Raw genomic sequence first — 22,338 nt, 5'->3', positions numbered from 1 at the left:
TGGGAGGCTGAGACAAGAGGATCACAAGTTTGAGGCCAGGCTCAGCAACTTAGACCCTATCTCAAAATAAAATTAAAAAGGGCTGGGGATGTAGATCAGTGGTAGACGGTAGAGCACCCCTGGGTTCAATCCCCAGTACAAACACACACACACACACACACACACAAAGGAATTTTATCTTAAATTTTATCATGGTTTGTCCTGTGGCTTCTGAAAACCTCCATATACAAAGGCTACACTGGGTAATTGCAGGAAGAGGGCATGTTCCCACGCCCTTGTCATCTCTGGAGACTTGCCCTTTTAATTTATACCAATCTGACAGACAAAAAATACTTACCTTGTTTCAATTTGTATCTCCCCGATTACCAGTAATTTCCAATCTTTTCCTATGGTTATGGTAATTTGTCTTTTCCTTTCTCATAATCATATTCGTCCGTGTTAGTTTTACTTGCACGTGACATAAATTGTCATGACATTGAATATTTTCTGTCTTTTTCCTTTATGGCTTCTAAGCTTCCTGTTTGAAGTTGTCGTCAATATTCTAAAACTATGTTTTCTTCTAGGACTTCTGTAATTTGTATTTTTATATTTAAATCTATTTGCTCTGAATTTTACTCTTCTTTTGGTTGAAGACAGCACAGAACATTCTGTATGTCTGGAAGATCATCTATTATTTTAAAACTCAAGTGAGGGGGAGAAAGATCTCGGTTGTGTGAAACCGTATGTAGACTTACTCTCTCTACAGACCATCTTTCTTTCAGAGTGGACAGCTCTTCCTTAGGTTGAGAGTCTCCAACTTTCTCACACACCCGTTGCACTGGCGGAACTGGCCCTGCTGGGCTGAGATGCGGTATCTGAGCCAGGGCCCTGGGACATCATGCATGAGGATGCCACAGCAGCTGCAGCCGTGGCACTCAGGATGTTCAGCAACCTTGCAGTTCACAGGCTCTACTGGGTGAGGACCAGGACACAGGTATGCTCAGAGGCTTATGGAAGCAGAAATAAGGTCCCCAGAGGTCCCTGCGCCAAGGCAAGTGGCCCAGCTGGCACCCTGGGGAGATAGTCGAGCCTGAGCTACCGAAGCACTCTGCCCAGATGTGAGAGGCAGCTCTTCCTGCAGGCAAGAGGACCCCGGGGGATGCCCAGTGCCCAAGGCTTCTGTCCTAACCACTGAGCGTAGCGGCAGCAGGCCGGGTCCCTGTGGCACTCCTCGCGCCCATCCTGCTGGTGTTGGGATGGCCTCTCCCTGCACCCCTGCAGGCCCACCAGGGAGGTGAGCGGCCCCCACACATCTTTCCGCTCATTCCACATGGGAGAATTCTAAGGGCCTCCGCGGGCAGGGACGTGGTGGAGTGGGGACGTGTGTGGGGACATGGAGAGGAGAGATGCCGGTGGGTTTGGTTTTGGTTCTGGAGGGTGGGCTGGGTAAGGAGGCGGTGAAGAGGATGAATTCTGTTAAGACATTTTTTCCTAGCCCGCAGAAATAGCAGGATCCTAAGAAAATAACAGGATGCTTTGGGATTTCCAAAACTTCATGTGCCAGTGTGGATTCTAAACACACCCCACCGGTCCCGTTTTCCTTGCCTTCAGTAGCTACGGGTGTCAACAGAAGAACATCACAGAACAGGCCAAAGTCAGGTTGCCATGTCCCTCCCCTTGTGGGGTCAGAGTTCATGGTGCCATAATGGGTGAGTCACTGCCATTCAAACACAGACACTGCATGACGAATCTGGTCCAAAGCTTACAGGAAGTCACCGAGGCACCTTATTTCATTACTGTAAAGCAGCGACGGTGACGGCAGTGATGACGGCGGTCCTGTTTTTATAGAAACATCTCCAAGAAATCCCAAGCTGCAGAGGGGAGAGTTACAGGAAGAGAAGAAGGTGCGAGGAGGCTGCGGGTCTAGTCCCGGTTCAGGGGGATCCAGCTGAATCATACTAGAGGCATGAGCGTCCCTACTATTTTTACAGGAGTCTGGGGCAGGGTGGTTGTACCACCTCAGATCCCAATATAGCACCCGTTTCCACTGTGGGGCGCCTGGCACCACCTGCCGCTGGTCCTCCCCCATTCACACGGCAGTCCCTGGGGGCGCCCCGGTTTCTGAATGCTTCATTATTTCTCAGCTCCAGACGTGTTATGTGTGCCCAGGGGAGCCTGGGTCCCTCATTTGTCCTTCCTTCCAGCAGGCCAAATAAACACCTTCGCAGCATTTGGAAAAGTTTCAACACAGAACATAGTTGTGTCACCAGTGGGGCTGGCCACTGGCCACTGGTCCCCCTCCCAGGATTACCAACAGCACCCCCCTGCCAACAGAGCTGCAATCCCCTGGGAGGACAGAGGCCGTGACTAGCATGTCACCCCCCGGGGAGCCCCTGCCACACAAGCTCTCCTACCCCCGCTCAGGCCTCGCAGCTGACCCACCCGCATCTGGCTGGCCTGCTTTGCTTCCTGCACAGTGATCTTCTGTCTGCCTCTCCTTCCTGTCTGTGTCCTGTTCGGCAGAGACGGGTGTGGTGATAAGATGACAGCCTTGGGGGTGTCTTGCTCTTTATTTATGGCTCCATGACACTTTTAAAGTGCTGAATGTTCCTAAAGGCTGGTAAATTCTTTCCAAAATCCTACAGAGACCAGGCGGCGGTGGTGGCAGGAAGACGGATGGGGGCAGGAGTTGGAATCTACTTAGACTATAATTGCCTCAAGTTTGTGAACTGTTAGTATAAAAATACTCTTGGAGATTTTAATGGTTGAATGAAAATTCACAGTCATTAAACACCAGAGATGAGGGGGATGTCCAGCCTGTGCTAGGAGAAGGACTGCACAGCTGGAAGTTCAGAGGACTCTAGAGCAAGACTGTGTTATATCTTCTGAATTGCATTTCCCTGGAGGTAGAATGACTTACACCAATTTTGCTTACAATCAGTAGAACGAAAGAAAGCGGGGAGGGGAGACCCACAGAAATACCCAGAGTTGGTGCTACCTGTTGGCTGTATCTTCCTTGATAAGCTCTTCTCCACCACCTTGATGGTGGGCCATCCCCCTGCACACACTAAAACCTAGTGCACCACTGCTGCTGTCTTGACAGTGCCCATTTTCTGGTCTTCCTCTCCCACAGAGTGACCCCTGGGAGGATCTCTAGCTCTTTCTTCCATAGTGTCCTGGCACAAAGTTGGTGCGGGTGATTTGGAAGTTGACAAAGAAGGGGCTTCAAGGGCCCGACTCGCCTGAACAGCATCCAGCATAGAACCAAATCCTGCCAAACACTCACTAATGGCTTCCACGTTGCTGGAGCTTTGCCCAAGGTTTTCATATTTCGTACCAATTACCAAGAGTCCTACTCAGGAGGTGTGAACTGTTGCTGAAAACAGAGGCTCATGGTTGCTATAAGTTACCTGCTTATACGCTCCTATTTATATTCATTATATTTACACAAGACGGTTTGTATGAAAATGAAATTAGAAGAGACACAGATCTGGAGGTGGAGAAATTAAAAGTGCAGGGCCAGGTGTGGCCCAGACACATCACCTGAATCCAGTCCCAGCCAGGCGCCCCTGATGGCCCTGGCAGGCTGGGAGCAGTCAGCAAGAAGTAGAACTAGACAGGCTAAGGAATTCCTAGAATGCAGTCTCTGAGTCCATCCAGGTGGCCAAACACCTAAGGCCCAAGCATCCGTCCGAGATATCAGCCCCTTCACCACGGATTTTAGAATCTAAGAGTTTTCTGAATCTCTTTAGAAAGAAAATTACCTAAACATGTTCCAATCAAAGATGACTGACAGGGTTTTCTGGGGGAGAAAAGAAAAAAAAAAACAGCAGAGGAGTAACAGCAATTACAAACCTTTTAAAAGTCTATCCTCCTGCTGTGCTATAAATGGAAAAAAAAAATACATCCCTGAAACCATGATTCCCCTATAGGATTCATTTAAAATCCACCCTCACCCCACCTCCACGTTATTAATTTAGGAAAGTATCAGAAGGATACAGCTGCACGTGGAACCGCCTTCTTCACAACCAGAGCAGTGACTTTGGGGTGCTTCCTGCCCAGCCGTCTGTCTGTCTGCCTCTCCCTTTCTCTGGCTGTCTGTCACCCTCGGAGTCACAGTTCTCTTCCCTAATGTCTGCTGTAACTACCTTGATGATCTGAAAGACTATCCAATGAACGCATCACGTCCTGAGAGAGAGACATCTTTTAACACTGTCTCTAACAACTCAGGATGGCAAAATAAAAAAAAAAGTGCCCATCAATGAGTAAGAGGATTTCCAGGGGAGGTTTCAGTCTCATGGACAGAGAATTTGAAAAAACACACACAACTCCCAAAAACAAACCTGAGTAATTATGCAAAACACCTCCAACAGGAACAAGCTAACTGCAGACTCCAAAGAAAATGAGAAAGCCTGAAATGCCTCTTCCCAAGAGAGTCCCCCCTCCCGGCCCCAGAAGAAGGTTCCGAATTGACAGACCCCTCAGAGGCAGAGAAAAACTTCTTGAGGACTTGTGCTCTCCTCCACTCTGTCCTCACACCCAACTTCAGGAAGAGCCACAACAGAGCCACCAAGCATGCATTGCCCAGAGCTGCCTTTGCAAATGTACCTTTTTGAAAGAACAGGTCTTTAAACTGAGACTCCTTCAGTGTGCTGTTGTTCAGGTGGTCACTGGACATAATCAGGTCCTCTGCAAGGGGGGGTCCAACTGTGACGCAGTCCCCCAAGTTCAAAGCATCCCTCAGCTTCAGCAATCTCCTCTCCAGGCAGCTCAGAGCTACAGTTATAGCCGGTGTGGGGTGTGGGAGAGTGTGTGAGTGGGTGTGTGTGTGTGTGTGTGTGTGTGTTTCTGTCTCTCTCACTCTCTCTACTGTATCAGCGGGGCCCAGCCCAGGTGCTAGACTCGAATGCTGTGGCTCCGACCGCAGACTGTGGCTACCAATTATCAACTGCCATCAACAGAAATCAGGAGCTCTGCGCAGGAAGCCAGCAGTGTCACTGAGCAGAGAACAAGTCCAGGGTCTCCCATGTGGAGACCTGGTGTTGTTGACAGCAGCATGTACCAGTGATTAGTCTGCGTCTCTCAGATTTAGCCTCACACCCAGACTCGGCACACACACACAGGCGAGCGCGACGCAGCCAGACGGTTCGTCTTGTTCTATCAAGTTCAATGATCTTTTTAACAGGCAAATATCAAACCAAACCAGGCAGATAGAAGGAAATCTGCAAATCTAAACACAGGGCGAGTTTCCTTCATCTCTGCTGGAAGCTCTCAGAGCTGAAAAAATGGAGAGGGTGCTTACCGAGGCAGCACACCCGGCAGCAGGGACGTCAGCCTTGCGTGCGTGTCTGATGCGGATCCAGCTCCCAGAGCTCTCGGGCTGCAGGCTGTGCTCCCTGGGCTCGCCTGTCCCCAGAGTCTAACGGATGGCAGCAGCTCTCTCCAGCTCTCCTAGCACAGCCACGGAGCCGGAGCTGGAGACCAGTGCCTGGCGATGTCATAACCACAGCAGGAAACAGCCTCTCCCCTCCCCCTCGTCACTCCCTCCCAATGTATGGCCCTGCACATAGACACAGAGGGTTCTTTAAAGTCAGGACTCTCCTTCTCACTATGCAGTTTTAGTTCATAAGGTCCTGAAATTAGAAAAAGGAAGACAAATCCCAGGTGATGGGAGAGGGCGATGCCAACAGGAGGGCAGAGACGTTCGGGGAGTGCTTTCTCCAGCTCATTCTGCACCAGCACAGAGGCACAGACTTTCTCCCCCGTCTGAACGGTTTGTTTCACACGTGGGTAAAGCACCTCCCGTGCACCCTGAGGCTCCGGCTGTGCAAGGAGACTTCAGGACAGGCTGTATGTCTGTCGCAGTTTTGGGGGAAAAATCATGGGGCAGCCACAGTGCAGGGGCAGCGCGCCATGGTAGCACTGCAAATAACCCCAGCCGAGCTCTGCTCCGAGCCCAGAATAGCCTTTGTTTTTCCTTATTTAGGGCAAATAGGGATGGCATGTGGGCTGTAACAATAGTTTTGGCTGTAGGAGGAGTTGTCAAAGCAAAACTAAACTCTGTTGGTTACTACCAGCATTAGAAACGAGGACAGTGACGTCAGCAGCCATCCTGCTGTTGCCTGGGCGCGTCACCGGGAGGCATGACAGCAAGGGCCGGGCATTGATGTCACCACTGGGTCCTCAGGTGGCCAGAAGACATCACTCACTCTGTCCTAACAATTGGGAGCAGGGCAGGAAAGAGACAGGAGAGTCACCAAGGAGACTTTTTCAGGGGTTTACATAGCTAAAATAAACAGGTTGCCAGGCATGGTGATACACATCTGCAGTTTCAGTGGCTCGGGAGGCTGGGGCAGGAGGATTGCAAGTTCAAGGTCAGCCTCAGCAACTTAGCAAGGCCCTAAGCAACTTAGTGAGTCCTTGTCTCTTTCTTTGTGGGGAAGTAGTAGGGATTGAACCCAGAGGCTTTAACCACTGAGCCACATCCCCAGCCCTTTTTTTAACATCTTATTTAGAGACAGTTGCTGAGGCAGCTTTGAACTCAAGATCCTTCTGCCTCAGTCTCGGGAGCCGCTGGGATTATAGGCATGCACCATCACACCTAGTGAGACCTTGTCTCAAAGTGAGATATACAAAGGGTTAGGGATGTGGCTCAGTGGTTAAGCACCCCTGGGTTCAATCCTTGATACCAAAAAAGAAAGAAACAGGAGAATTTCAACAAGAACATGAATAGCTGTCTACAGTTGCACAGGTGAATCAAAACAGTGCAATTGTTCTCGAGCAATTTCCAGATTAAAAATGCAGCCCCCTCCCCAGTTCTTCTCCCAACATTTTCTCAGTCACACTTCTGGGTGGACAAGGAGAGTGCTCAGGAGTCAGCTGGAGAGCCACCCAGCACACAGAAGGCTCCTCAAAAGAAAAGCCAGCTTCCAAAAGAGCTGGAAACTGTTTCCACTTCAAGGAGGGCCTGCTAGGTCTCATGCTCTCCCTGGTCCCTGGAGCCCAGGGGGTCCTGGCCAGCTGAGGATGGCAGTCCAGGTGTCAGATGTCATGACCCATGCACAGGCCTGTTCTCTAACACTCTCTTCTGCCCCTTGCAAGTGGACGTACCTGCACTTGGAGACAGATGGTAGGAGGCCGCTCTGGGGCTGATGTTGCTCACAGTGAGGACATCGTGCATTCTAGAAACCAACAGGCTTTTCACTGCCATGACTGGCCACCCCTGAGCATTTTGATCCTGGGAGCCCATCTTAATTAAGTACCGTGTCCATTCGGTGGAATGTTCTCAATGCTTCATGTGTAAAACTTTTGGCTTCATGGATGAAAGTTTAGCTTTAAACCGTTCCGCACACCTTGCCATATGCACACACACGAGTACACACACCCCTCCCCAGCGGCTGCCTCACATTCCAGTGGGTGGCCCTGCACCCTTGCTGCCCACGTGTCCACGGGCACCCCTGGCTCGGCTTGAGTCCAGAGGTGCGCACCACACTGCCTGGCCCAACCGGCACAGCGTCCCTCTGCCACGTGCACAGAGGGGTGGGCTCGATCTCCAGGTGATGCTCTTGGCTTCTGGTCTCCTCCCTTTCTGAGCACCACCTGAAAGGGATGCTTCAGGAAGAAGGTTCCAAGGCCAAGCCACGATGCAGGGGTTCAGACTCCAACACACACCTCGCTCCGGCTGGCCACCACAGTACGAGAACCACTGGGCTTTTTAACGGTATTTCTTTCCCCTCCATTCAGAGAACCCAGCAGCTCGCACAACTCAGGGGTGTGGGGGACATTGAAACTACATCTTTAAAAGGGCAAGCTCCCTGGTGGGCTGACCAATTTTACTACTGTGGGCTAACAGTGTCTCAGAGCTTTATGAGGCTCCCCTGTATACAGCAGAGGCCTGGGAAAGGGTGCTGGGTGGGGTCACCTGAGATGGACGTTTGCACAGGGGTTTGCTAGCAGTGAGAGCCTCTGCCTTCACCAGCAAAGGGACACTGCCTAGAAGGGCCTTTGGTTCCTTCATCTACCTGACCAATGTTTACTAACCATTTATGGCCCTTAAGAGGAGGAGCACTGGACCTGCAAAGCCCTTCCCCAGAGAAGCTGTCTGGGGGGCCTGACTGGGCTCAGGCTCCATCCACAGCTCATTGCTTATTTAAGGGACCCAACAGGCTCAAAGGACTGGCTTCCAGCCAGGATCAGAATGGGACCAGCTGAGGCTGCTGGAGCCTTGGTGCCCTGAATGGCCAACAGGGGCAGCACAGGACAGCTGCTGGGCTACCAGCTCCAGGGCTGGGAGGGAAATAATTAGGGCCCTCAGTTCATTTGGGGACAAAGGGGTGCTCTACTAGACCTGCCTCTCTCTCTTTCTTATATGACCCAGGCAGCATCGAGGCTGGCGCCATCCTTGATTTCATCATCCTGGGCTCTGGGTCCCACCTGTCCCCTCCCTCCCTCTGCACCCAGCCCTCGACGGGTGCCGTGTTCCCGCACAAGACGTTCTCGTAGAAGAAGAGCATTTGAAGAGTTAGAAAAACCTTTCAATGGTCATGCATCAGAAGGCCGGTGTTTGCAGACCTTTAGGGAGGTTGACCTCTGCGTTCCAGGAACTTGCAAGCACTGGATCTTTCATCTGCATACCAACACATGGGGTACATTTTCTCATTCTCACCTTAGAGGTGACAGGACTGAGGCTCTGAAGGTGAGTGTTTTGTCCAAGTCAAGCAGTGGCAAGAGAGGGCAGGAGTTGGGAAGCTCCCACCCGCAGTGAACTCAGACTGAGCCAACAGTCAACAGCGTGAAGTCCCCCGAAATTAACCCAAGGGTGTCAGCGGACCGATAAGGACTTACTTTGATTTTTTTTATTTAAATTTTTTTTTTTTTTAGCCTGATGCCCAATTTCTCTGGGACACTAAGGGGATGTGTTAAGTTGCCGATCGTGATGGAGCGTGGACATCTCCACATTGCCACGGGCTCCCGGGACCACTTTATGTGTCTCCAATGTCTGCTAATGTGACCCCTGTTAAGAATCGATGGCTCTGTCCTCTACACATTCCCATCCTTTGAGGTTTATAGCTATGCTATAAAATTTTGCTCTGAGATGAAATTTTCCACATAAAAATTAAGCTCTGGAATTTGGCCTTTAGAAAACAAAACAGTACATTTTAAGCAAGTTTGTTATGCTTGCAGTCATGAATGAGGACTTGGAAAGAACACAAACTCTGTGTTCCCACAGACCCCAAACAGCATAGTTTGATATTTGTGGACATTAACCTATAGCATGGAATAATTTAGTAATGTATCTTTAGTGCTTTAAAAATCACAACACAGAGAAGCCTTTATGGAGAGATCTAAATGGTTCGCATGTGCTTCCAACCGGCCTTAGTGTGGCGGAAACGCCTGCAAATTCAAGAGTGCGACTCTATGGACCCGGCAAGCCAACAAGGTGGATTGAAAGTTTATTAAAGAGACTTATTTAATAACTTCCTAATCTGCAGTGGTACTCCCTGTATTAACTGGTTTTAGAGTTGATCTTACACATTATCTACGCCACGATGGCATTTTTTTTTCTTCTAAAGGGGAAAAAAAGAATTACATGTTATTCTATGTTGATGGTGGTACAGGTTTTCATGATGGCTAAGCTACTCCCACCAAGAGGATCACACACCTTTGAAAAGTTAGTCTCCCAAACCTCGGAGGAGGAGAGAGGGCAGTAACAGTGGCTAAATTCAGGGGCCACTTGGACATGGTCTGGCTTCTAGTCTTGCCACCTAACTTGACGGAGCTGGAACACTTTCCTAGCTATAAAATTAGACTGAGAATGTCTACACCACAGTGCTTGGGAAGATGAAGGACACATTCAATGCTCAGTACTCAGAGGGTGGCCCGAGGACCAGCAGCACTGGCGTGGCCCAGAGTGCTCCTCCCAGACCTCCTGAGCTGGAGCCTGCAAGTTAAGGAGCAGGTGAGGAAGCCTGGGACGTGGAGAAGCTGTGACTTGTCCACACTGCAGTGAGGAAGTGGGAACAGAACCCAGGCCTCCTGCTGCTGGTGGTTGCTGTTCAACAATGATTGTAAGGGTGGTACTCAGCATGTGAGTGAGGGTGTGTGAAGAGCACAGCGCCCCCTCCTGGCGGAGGGCACAACCCGGAACCACAGGGCAGGCGCGTCCCATCTCCTCCCACCTGTGCTAATGGGTGATCCTCACCCTCCAGCACCTTTAGGAGCACCGGCAGTTGACAGGCGTTGTCAGGGGCCACGAGAATAGGAAAGCCAAGTGGCTGTACTAACCGAGATCTGGTGTTGGGATGCAACTTCTAGGAATTTGACCTTCTTCATAAAAAATTCCCAAAGTCCCTGAGGACTTCAGGACAACACATGCAAGAGAGCATTCCAGTGGAGCCCTCTGGGAAACTCCAGGGCCAGGAGCAGACGCTTCTTTACAGGCAGAACTATGACGGTGTCCTGCTCTGTTTCTAGGAGCCTGGCCTTACTCTCTCCACGTACCCCACCCCTGCCTCCCTGAGAGGGTCACGTGCCAGGAGAGTAGACTCCTGGCGCTTGAGAGTTCTGGAAGCAGCTTTCCATAGCCCATGCGTGGCAGCTGCTGGCTTGCCCCACGAGGCTTCCCTACCAACGAGGCTTCCCTACCAACGAGGCTTCCCTACCAACGAGGCTTACTGATGGCATGTTTGTGAGGCTGAGAGCATCATCAAGGGGAGGGCCCCTTTAAAGGAGTGGAAGAAAAGGTGTGCCCCCGCCCCCACACATTTCAGGTGAAACACACACACACACACACACACACTGTGTGAATATGAAAACACACTGAATATTTTAATATTTAAAATACTTGGTGTGGCTGTTTGGGAAATTTTTATTTTTGCTTTTCAAACATGGTCCATTTCTCCATTTTATCCAAACACTGGAAGATTGGATCCCTTCATGATTCATCCCATTTCAGGGAAGGACATAGACCATGAGGCTCCAGATGTTTGTAACTCAGGTCCTAGGCATTGCTACTCTAGTTCTTAGTCCTTAACACCATAAAAACTTAGATTGCTCCAGGCACAGTGGCACATGCCTGTAATCCCAGTGGCTTGGGAGGCTGAGGCAGGAGGATCACAAGTTCAAGGCCAGCCTCAGCAACTTCTTGAGACCCTCAGAAACTCAGCAAGACCCTGTCTCAAAATAAAACATAAAAAGGGTTGGGGATGTGGCTCAGTGGCTATGCACCCCTGGGTTCGATCCCTGGTACCAAGAAAAAACTTGGATTGTTTCTTGAGAGATGGACATCCCACTTTCAGTAGCACCATAGTCAGGCCAACGTCATGCATTCTTGGACACGTGTGGTAACACAGAAGGTACATGCTGATGCTAATGTGCTGGACTACTGTGTGGTCATTCTCTCACAGCTTTTAGGGACGTGGCTCTTAGCTAACACCAGTGTTTCCTGGACCCTCTGAACTTGGGGGCAAGGCATGGGCTCGCATGTCTGGAGCTCCTCTTTGTCTCCCTTATAAGTTCCAGAATGTGTCCAGGATGTGCCCAAGACATCCTGCAGCTTTGGCCAAAGTATGGGTTTCTTCTAAAGTTGAAATACATCAGGGCATGTTCCAGAGTTTCAGTTACTGCATCAGATCATATAGTAAGGCAAACACTAGAGAAATCACGGGCCCTAAACCCAGTGAATCTAAAACCACCCCCTACATACAGCTCTATAACCACACTGTGAAACTAGCCTAGCACAGATGCTTTAAAAACAAGATTTCACTGCTCTCTGGGGTCAGGTCCTCCAAAACTTCCAGCACGAAGTCAGTCCTCATTTATGTCAGCACAGAGCTGCCTACAGCAAACCTGGGACACCTACTGTGTGCGACTCACTGAGATCAGCTGGGAGCTAAAAAGCAAGCCAGGAAGCGTTCTTGCCTCTGAAATCTCTCACTTATATCTCTGGTGCAAGCTACTGAAGCCACCTGTACAACTGGGTGCAGCACCCAGTGCAGTGCTCATCCGCAACAAGTGGACGCACCAAGGAATGGGGTCCCGTGAGCATGGAAGAGAAGCATTTAACCCCAAAGAGAACAATCACAGCTTCACAATTAGACTCACTCCATGCCAGCCAGCATTCAAAGCCCTTCAACTCACTTAATGAGGCCATTTAATATTTGCCACGACCATGGAGTAAGTACTAGTTGTCTTTCCAGTCTCACAGATGGAAGACCTGAGGCCCAGAGAAGTTAATACCTTGTCCAAAGTCACACAGCTACTAAGTGGCAATGGTGGCACTTGGAACGAGGAAATCTGGCCCCAGAATCTGTCCCTGACAACTACATCAGGCTAAATGTGTCAGGTCCAAGGCAGACCCCTGAGCTAAAGCCTATTTCTAGAAGGGGTTTAATCTACAAGTCTTATTTAAAAGACCCAAGGGACAAATGACTTCTTGGAGACCAGGGTTCAAAGAAGGGCTGGGAGGGCATGGAGGCCATTTGTCTCTGCCATTAGGGAAGGAAGTCTCTGCGCCTCAGGGGAGACTCACTCAGTTGCACAAGAGGGTAGATAAAAATAAACTTGAATATTTATCAAAATCAGAGTTTTCAGAACAAAAGGAAACAACACAGTGACAAGGCAGACTTCCCCACCGCTCTCCTTCATTGAGTCCACAACCTTTTCTTTTTTCTTTTCTGACTCAAAATGCCCTGTCCATGTAGGGACTCACTGGCCTGTACACCGAAAACAAAATCGTAGGGCACCCAGAGGGACTGGTGGCTTCAAGATCTTATTGGTGAACCGGCAAAATATCAGAACCAAAAGGTCACTCGCAGATGTGATATGATGTCGGTCAGGTTTCTTTGTTTAAGTTTAACTTCAGGAACCTTTCTGTTTGGGTTTAAAGTGCCCTTAATCATGTCTGTTATTCTCAGCAAGAGTAGTGGTGCACACCTGTGACCGTGGCCACTCCAGAGGCTGAGACAGGAGATGGCAAGTTCAAGGCCAGCCTTGGCAACTTAGCAAGACCCTGTCTCAAAATGAAAAAATAAAAAGGCCTGGGGGGGCATAGCTCAGTGGGAGTGGAAGAGCTCCTGCATTTAAATTCCGGTACTGAAAAAAAAAAGGTCAAAGAAACAACAATAAAATAAAAATTCCAGAGTTTTCACAAGGGAGTGAAAACAGATCTTCTATGCTAGAGATTCTAAATATAGCCATCTTTTAGGTAGGTATATGCCTGTAATCCCAGCAGCTCAGGAGGTTGAGGCAGGAGGATTGCCGAGTTCAAGGCCAGCCTCAACAATTTAGTGAGGCACTAACGAACTCACTGAGACCCTGTCTCTAAATAAAATATATTTAAAAAGGGCTGGGAATGTGGCTCAGTGTTTAAGTGCCCCTGGGTTCAATCCCAGATGCCAAAATAGAAAAAAAAAAAAAAAAATATATATATATATATAGTAACATTAAATTTTAATTAAAAATATAATAAAGTTAAATGTCAATACAATCTATAATGTTCATTCTTCTTCATAAAGAAGACTTTCTTTTACTAACTTAAAAAGAAATATTTGCTGTATAATTCAGTTTTAATGTAAGGAAATCATGATCTATCTATATACATATTGTGTTTAAAACTGAACATAATTATAATGTAATACAGGAGGATGTACTTGCAGAACAGTGGGGTGAGGCATTCTACATACCCACTCCCCAGGAAAACAGCCATACTGGTGAAAATTATAAGAAAGAAATCATTCAACGTCTCTGAAAACTTTCCAAAGGGGCCCAGCAGATTAATAAACATTTATTTAAGAAAATCTGCTAAATATCCATAATAACAGAGGGCAACTGGGGCACGGGAGCCACACTCTATCCTCCTCTCTCCCTTGCAGGTCAGCAGGATGCAAGCCCCACTCTGGGTGGCTGTGGACAAAACCAGGTTCCTTGTCCCCCAGATCCCAGGGAGGGCTTGGCGTCTCCCGGGAGGGTCAGGCGTCGGCAGGCTCTGTTTGGAGGTAGATTACAGGTGACTACTGTCAAGAGGGCTTCCCTGCTCTTCCCTCTTCTCCCTGCCCCCAATCTTAGGGAATAAGGTATACAGCAGGCATGGCAGTCTGAGCAGCAGGGACCCATCTGCCCTTGGTTTGCTCACAGGGCAGCTCTACAGCAGGAGAGACCGGCGGAGAAGACCAGGTGCTCCCGTTCCTGCCCAGTGTCCGCCTCATAGAGCCAGTGGTGAGGCCACTCAGAGAAGCAGTGGATTTCCCCACCCCAGCTCTGGAACAGTGACTCAAGAGATTCTTCCCAGGGGGAGAGATGGGCTGTGAGGACAGAGAGCTGCAAACTGCCCTCAAAGAAACTGCATATATTTAGAATAGCATATGGGGAAGCACGAGCAAAAACAGGAGTGATTTTGGTAGTAAGCAATTGAGAGGAAGCTGGTAGCTCCAAGAGAGCAACGCGTTTAACTGCAGGTCGGCAGTGTTACAGAGAATGAGAGAAAGAGACAAGCAAAGCTGAGAAACGCAAATTAAAAGGACACTGAGATCCCACCTCACTCCAGTCAGAATGGCAATTACCAAGAATAGGCATAATAATAAATATCGTTGAGAATGTGGAGAAAAGGTACATCATACATTGCTGATGGGACTGCAAATTGGTACAACCACTGTGGAAAGCAGTATGGAGGTTCCTCAGAAAACTTAGAATGGAGCCACCATTTGACCCAGCTACTCTACTCCTCATAGACAACCAAAGGATTTAAAATCAGCATATCATAGTGACGCAGCCACATCAATGTTTATAGTAGCCCAATTCACAATAACTAAACTATGGAAACAACTTAGATGCCCTTAACATATGAATGAATAAAGAAAATGTGGTACATATACACAATAGACTATTACTCACCCATAAAGAAGAATGAAATTACAGCATTGCCAGTAAATGGATGAATCTGGAGACTATCTTGCTAAGGAAAATAAGCCAATCCCCCCAAAAACAAAGGCAAAATGTTTTCTCTAATATGCAGATGCTAACACACGGTAAGGGGGCAAGGGAGGGAAAAATAGAAGTTCATTGAATTAAATAAAGAGGAATGAAGAAAAGTGAGGGGGAATGGTAATAGGAAAGACAGCAGAATGAATCCGACATAACTTTCCTATGTTCATAAGTGAAAACTCGACCAGTGTAACTCCACATCATGTACAATCACAAGGATGGGACATTTTACTCCATGTATTTATAATATGTCAAAATACAGTTTACTGTCATATAACTAAAAAGAACAAATGAAAAAACTTAAAAAGAAAAGCCCTCTGAGGTCTGAACAAATCTCAAGGCTAGCCTCAAAACTACCCCTGCAAAGGGGACTGAATTTAATTGAAACAGACTCAGTAGTAACATATGCCCTAGGCAGAGAGGGAAACAATAAAGCAACCAGTCAGCAGTTAGCGGAAGCCAGCATCTGAGTGCAACAGTGACCAAGGCAGACAGCTTAACAGAAATAGGAGGGAAAGAGGCTATCCCAGGTAGCCCTGCTAAAATCCCTGCAGTCTTGGGTGACTGCCTTGTCCAAGGCTATGTCCTTGAGGAGTGGTGTCAGAGGCTTCACAGTGTATGATAAGGAGAGCCCAGGGGCAGTCCACCAAGCCCCTACACAAAACAAGGGAGCAACAACGGGCCCTGGGAGGAGGAGTCAGAATCCAGATTAATATGCCATTATTTTTTTTTAAGAGAGAGGGAGAGAGGGAGGGGGGGAGAGAGGGGGGGAGAGAGAGAGAGAGAGAGAGAGAGAGAGAGAAAATTTTAATATTTATTTTTTTAGTTTTCAGCAGACACAACATCTTTGTTTGTATGTGGTGCTGAGGATCGAACCCGGGCCACACGCATGCCAGGCGAGCGTGCTACCGCTTGAGCCACATCCCCAGCCCAATATGCCATTATTAAAATGTCCAGTTTCAACAAAGTAAATGTGAGACAAAGAAACACAAAAAGTGTAACCCCAAGGCCAGAAATAAAATGGGCAAAGGAAATCACCTGTGAGAGGATCCAGGTGTCAGACTTAACAAAGACTTGAGAGCAGTCATTAAGTATGGGGAAAGGAAGGAAGGAAGGAATGATGACAATGTTGCATCAACTGGAAAAATATCAACGAAGAGACAGAAATTATAAGGGGGGGGGGAGAGAGAGAGAGAGAGAGGAGAAGGAGAGAAGAAAGGAAGAAACAGATGGAAAGCCTGGTGTCAAGAATACAATGATCAAATGAAAAAATTCACTAGACAAGCCAAATAGTAGATTTGAACTGGTAGGTGATAGGTTTTGTGAATGTACAGATTGATAGATATGACGTACTCTGAATAACAGAGAAAAATGGGAAAAAAATAAGAAAAGCCTGAGATAAATGTGGGACATCATTAAGAATGCCAATGTACAGGAATACCATAGGAAAGGAGAGAGGAAAATAAGCAGAAAAATAATCCAAAGAAATAATGGCTGAAAATGTCCCAGATTGCACTCAGGAATATCAACAGTCTCTAAGTGAGATAAATGCAAACAGATCAACAGGCAGGCACATGATAGTAAAAAAGTTAAAGGTCAGAGTAAGGCAAATTGTAAAACACAAATGACACACCGTCCACAGGGAGCCCAATAAGATGTAAGGTCAACTTCTCATCAGAAACAATGAAGGCCGGAAGGCAATGGTATGACACACTCAATGTGCTTTGACAAAAAGTTTTTAAAAAGAGCCATCCGAGAATTTTATACCCAGCAAAACTACCTGTGTGTATGTGTGTGCTACATACACACAGGGCTGGCAATGCAGTGCAGTGATAGAGCACAAGCCTAGCACGCATGAGGCCCTGGATTCTATCCCTAGCCCTGCAAAAACAAACAAACAAAAAGTGAAGATGAAATAAAGGTATTCCTAGATAAACAAAAAACAGAATTTGTTGCTGGTGGTCTCACTCAAGAAATACTAAAGGAAATTCTTTATGTTGGAAGCAAGTGATAGTAATGCAACTTCCATGAACAGAGATTCAGTAATGGTGATTATGTAATTTTATGGTAGTAAAATGCATATTTCTCCTACTTTCTTTTTAAAACTGACTTAAAAAGCAATTATATAAAACAATGTATAAACACACAATTGTATGATTGGCCCTATAACATTTAACTGTGATATATTTCACAGTAACAGAACAAAAGAGGTGGCTGGGAGAAAAGCTGTATGGGACAGAGGGAAAGACACCAGATGGTAACGCAAATTAACAGGAACACACAGACCCAGAGAAGGTAAACCAGAAGGTGAATATAGAAAAAACTAAAAATACAGACTTTGCTCTCCTTTCTTCCCTCAGCTTCTTTTTAAAAAGCCATAAAATGACATAAAGTAGTAATTATAACAATGTCTTGTTGGTTTTGTAACATGTGGAGGTATTACATACAATAACAACACAGAAAGTAATAGAGGTGTATTTGAATACAATTTTTTATATAACACCAGAATAAAGGTAGGGATGGGCTGGAGATGTAGCTCAATGCTAGAGCATTTGCTTAACACATGCCAAGCCCTAGTTTCAGTTCCTAGCACCACAACAATAACAACAAACAGCATTATACAAGGACAAATCTTAGATTCTGATAAGATGTAAAGGTTAAGCCCCAAAACAGCTACTAAGAAAATAACATTTTAAAAACTAGAAAAAAATCATTAAGATAATTAAACTGTTAAACTAGAAAATATCCACTTGATGCAAATGAAACAAGAAGAAAGAAAAAAATATAAAACATCATAAATGAAAAGTAAAATGGCAAATGTAAGTCAAATAATATCAATAACATCCAATGTGAATAGATCAAACAATCCAATCAAAAGGCAGAGATTTGCAGACTGGATAGGAAAACAAGATTCAAGTATCTGCCATACACAGGAAACACATTTCAGATTTAAAGATAGAAATAAGTTTAAAGTAAAAGAATGGAGAGATAGATAAACAACAATACGAAGATCAGTGTGGTTATATTATTATTAGACCACACAGAGTTTAGAACAAAGAAAAACTGTTACTGGCTACAAAGAGGAACACTTAATAATGATTAAAGGACCATTTCACCAGGAAGATATAACAATTGTAAACATATATACACCCAACAACAAAGCCCCCAAACACAGAAACAAACAGACAGAATTGAAAAGAAAAGTAGGCCAGTTCAGAATAATAATTGGATAGTTCAATACCCAAAATTCAATAGTGGATAAAATAACAAGGCCTGGGTTCAACAAGGAAATAGAAAACTTAACCAAAATTATAAGCCAGATCAGCCTAACAGACATCTACAGAACAATATCATTTTCAACCATAGACTACGAAGTCACCTCAAGTACACATGGAGCTTTCTCAAAGACGGAAATCATGTCTGAATAAATCTAGGAGGACTGAAATCATACAAAGCATGTTCTATCATCGTGTTGATCGACATAACAACCGGAGATATTCACTTGGAAACAGCAGGACATTACAACAGCACAAGCAGGTGCCATTGTAAACCGTGAGTGTATTCAGGGAGGCCGGGACAGAGGGAATTCTGCAAAGGTGAGACCGGGAGATGACATAGGATATTTGAGATGACAATCCTTGGCCACAGGAATTAACAACAAGTTTTCTGGCAGTCAGTCCAGCGCTAAACAGACAGCTGCCAGGCAGCTGTCCTTACAGAAGTATTTTCTGTGTGAGGCTGTGGTTCTGCAGCATCTTTTCTGAAAAGCTCCTGCTATCCCTCATACATGAAATCCCCTCCTTCCTGGTATCCCGGTGAGTCTACTTACCTGTTTCAGGTGAGGGCTTGACAAAAATGACTCCATTTTGATTTTGACAACTTTCACATTCACAATTGAAGGAAATGAGAAATCAAGACAGAAAGGATTTGAGAAAACTCGCAAATCAGCAGGAAATAACACACACATTTAAAAAAATCCATGAGCCAGAGAAGTCACAAGGAAATTCCTTCCCTGAAAGAGCACGTAGGGTGCTGTGGATTGTGACTTGAAAAGTGACTGGTGCTCTGGGGCGTAGCAGGGGTGTGCCCCTGGGCTTGGGTGAGGGGAATGGCGCTTGGGTGGGTGGGGGGCCATCTGGGGCTCCACCCCTTGCCAGGCCATCACTAATATGTAGCTGTGAAGAAGCATCCCTTTAGGGAGGGAACAAGAGAAACCCTAGTTTGAAGACACCACTGAGGATCGCTCACCAACTGAACTCACAGTGACAGCAGAATGAGTCAGGAAGAAGTTCCTCTTAGTTTTTGGAAGGACTGGTGAAGAATTCGGATCCACTCTTCCTGAAGTGATTGGTAAGATTCGCCAGTAGGGCCTGAGGGCCTGAGCTCTTCTTTGCGGGAAGTTTTAAAATAACTGTTTCTCTCTCTCTCTCTCTCTCTCTCTCTCTCTCTCTCTCTCTCTCTCTGTCTTTGGTACCAGGGATTGAACTCAGTTGACAGTTGTAAATCCATTTGGATTTTCTATTCTTCTTGATTTCATTTCAGTAGTCGGTGCCTTTCTAGGATTTGTTCATCTAAGCTCTCTAATTGGCTGGCATATGGATTGTCCATGGTATCCCATCATAACCCTCTGAGCCTGCTAAGAACAGTATTAAAGTCCCCTCTTTCATTTTTGAGCTCTGTGTTCTCTTTTGTTCCCTTTGTCTACTTAAGGTTTGTCAAACTCAATCTTTTCAAAGAAGCAAATTATGTTTTGTAGATTTTCTCTATTTCATTACTTTCCGCTCTAATTCTTTGGCCTGTGATGGATCTTTTCTTATGGTTGTATTTTTAAAAAGTCATTTGCTCTGCTAATCACGTCTCCCTCTTTTTCTGGCCATCAGAGAGTAAAGAGGAAACTTTGTGGTATTTTCTACTGCATGAGCCCCAACCCATTAGGGCTGTCAATCTATTAATCAGCTCTTAAAAAACAATAGAACAGAAATATCTGAGTGCTTATAAGAAGAAACAGGTATTGTGAGGAATTTCCATTTTGATTTCGCATGTATAAGTTTGTGTTTGTGCTGAGTTATGATGAAGGTGTATTTCTCGTGGTGCGTCAGGTTTAAAAAGTTCAAAAGCCACCAGCTCTACAAGTAACCAATGGCTTAAACATTTCATCTCCCTATTAAGCAAGGTAATCACAGTCTTTTCACAAAACTCAGTTCTTCATTGTTAACATACCAAACACACACTAATGAAGGTCTTTTTAAGATTTAGGATTATGATTTAAAAGACTGAGACACATGCACACCTCCGGCTGTCTGAGGACTGGGCCGGTGTCTGCAGTTGTAAGACCTAAGCTGGGATCTGAGCCGATACCTGCAAATCGTGGGGCTGGCTTAGTCAGTAACCTTCCTGAGCCTGGTTCTCTGCACCTATACAAATGGCTGGATTGCCCCTACCTGCCCTGGGGTGCTGTGAGATTGAGGAGGAAACATGTGGCAAGAGCCACAGAATGACAGGGTTGCATCTCACTGGCCTCACCTATGAGGGATGGCTTGGCGCTATGCTGACTCCACGGCTCACAAGCCTTGCGTTGGACCTGTATTTATTCTTCGGTGCAGTGTTCTCGACTGGCTGTGGATCCTTAACTTGAGGTTCAACACAGGCGCTGCTAGGCCTCATCTCAGGCTGCCTGCCTCGAAGCTCCTCAAGTGATTCAGGTGTCCGTCGGGCGCACAGCCGCTCTGAGGCTGGAGGACTGCTGGGTTTTTGTTTGTTTGTTTGTTAAATATTCTGTCTTCTCTCTTTGTACAAACAGACAGGCAGGCAGGCAGTCAGGCAGACACACACGACCCCACGGAACATCTCCCTTCAGGGTACAGCTGACATCAGGAAGAAGCGAAAACCAAAGGAGCCTACTGGTTGCCCTCTCCATTCCCCCTCTACTTATCCAGTGATATTAAATGTGAAACTCAAAAAGTGCTTGGCAGCAAACCAGTTTCCAAAATGAAAGTCTCCGGTCTAAACAAAAATGATACTTTTCATATTCTTAAGGAGATCTCTTCTATTAATTAGATGGCAGTATTTAACAGAGGAAAAGGAATAGAATCCTACCGTGAGCCCAGAGTTGGGCTCTTTCATCTTCGGACTTCAACTGTTCAAGAGAAACAAAGCTGCCCACGACAATCTGATCAGAAGCACTGAACCCAGACGCAGTTTACGGGGTGAGGATCATCTGCTGCTTTTTACTTATACTCAGAGAAACATCTAAACACAAGCAGCACCCTGAATCCCAGTGAGCGGGTAAGTGTCACCCCCAGGTCTCCAATTCACTCTGTTCTGTTTCCTTTCCTCCTTTTAACAATCATGAGACCCCTGGATTTATTTTTTTAAAAATCAATGCAAATTACTTTTAAATGTAGCATTAATGGAAACGTGAAAACCTAAGCTCAGCCTGAGTCGCCAGGGCATGGGCCAGCGAGTGCTCTTGTGCTTACAGAGCATCTCCAGGTCTGCTGGACACGGACGGAGCTGGCTGGGCCAGGGACCAGTTGGAAGCCATCCTGCCCTCCACACGAGAGGGGCCTCGTCAGCCAGCGTCTGGTTGTGGGTGAAGCTGTGCGGAGAGTATGAACACTGTCGACCATAAGAAGACAAGGGATGGGGTTCTGTGGTGGTCAGGAGGGTGTTGTGGCAGAGGTGGCCTTTGGGAAGGGTGGATGCATGAATTCTGAGCACTCCATCACAGACACGAAGCTCATCAATGCCTGGAATGTCATTTTGTGCCTGAAGTGCCGCTGGATGGAGTGACCCTACTCTGGGGTAGAGACTGACCCAGGCAAAGCTAGAACCAGCTACAGCGACAGCCCACGGTCTTCCCTCTGCCGACGACCTTGGCTCAACCCCCTGGACCTCTGGGGTAGGTGTGGGAAGGAACATGGCCACAGTGCCACTATTTATCCCCAAGAAGGGCATGACAAGAAGCTAGGCTGTTGGTAAGCTCCAAACTGATGGCAGGAGAAACTCTGATTGAGAAATAAGAACTAGGAGGCTGGTGGGGTGGTGCACACCCGGGATTCCAGCAACTCAGGAGGCTGAGGCAGGAGGATCACAAGTTCCGGGCCAGCCTCAGCAAAATGATGGAGATCCTGTCTCAAAATAAAAATGAAAAGGGCTGGGGCTTGAACTCAATAAGGCTCTAGGTTCACATGCAGGGTTCTGGGTTCAGAATCCAGGACAAAAAAAAAATAGGGAAAAGAAAAGAAATACATTTCTACAAATTCCATCTAGATCAGCTGGATAAAGAGGAGCTGGCGCTGTTCGTCCCCTGATGTCTCTCAGGAGCCACCACACGCATGGACAAAGTTCCTAGCAGAACAGCGCAGCCTGCAGGGGCAG

The 22,338-nt window shown here is 46.8% G+C and overlaps 1 protein-coding gene across 10 annotated transcripts in view; it reads right to left on the bottom strand.

The window, feature by feature from the left end:
- Positions 1–22,338, bottom strand: part of Ldlrad4 (low density lipoprotein receptor class A domain containing 4) — a 369,921-nt gene that overhangs the window by 27,896 nt on the left and 319,687 nt on the right. The window contains exon 1 of one of the 10 annotated variants that reach the window (XM_046462801.2): positions 5,282–5,488. The exons of 8 other annotated variants lie outside the window; for them this stretch is intronic. Coding sequence is in view for 1 of the 2 variants with exons in the window: in XM_046462802.2 (XP_046318758.1) it covers positions 4,588–4,657 (70 nt within the window). In the remaining variant the exon portion in view is untranslated. Of the gene's footprint in view, positions 1–4,587; positions 4,903–5,281; positions 5,489–22,338 lie in introns of those variants that run through there. One more of the 10 variants, XM_046462802.2, reaches the window with a different exon arrangement.

Source organism: Marmota monax, unplaced genomic scaffold (assembly GCF_021218885.2).
Source record: "Marmota monax isolate L192 unplaced genomic scaffold, Marmota_monax_Labrador192_F-V1.1 WCK01_AAM20220418_F8-fsc00180, whole genome shotgun sequence".
Lineage (NCBI taxonomy): Eukaryota > Metazoa > Chordata > Mammalia > Rodentia > Sciuridae > Marmota > Marmota monax.
This window is presented reverse-complemented; position numbering and strand designations above follow the sequence as displayed.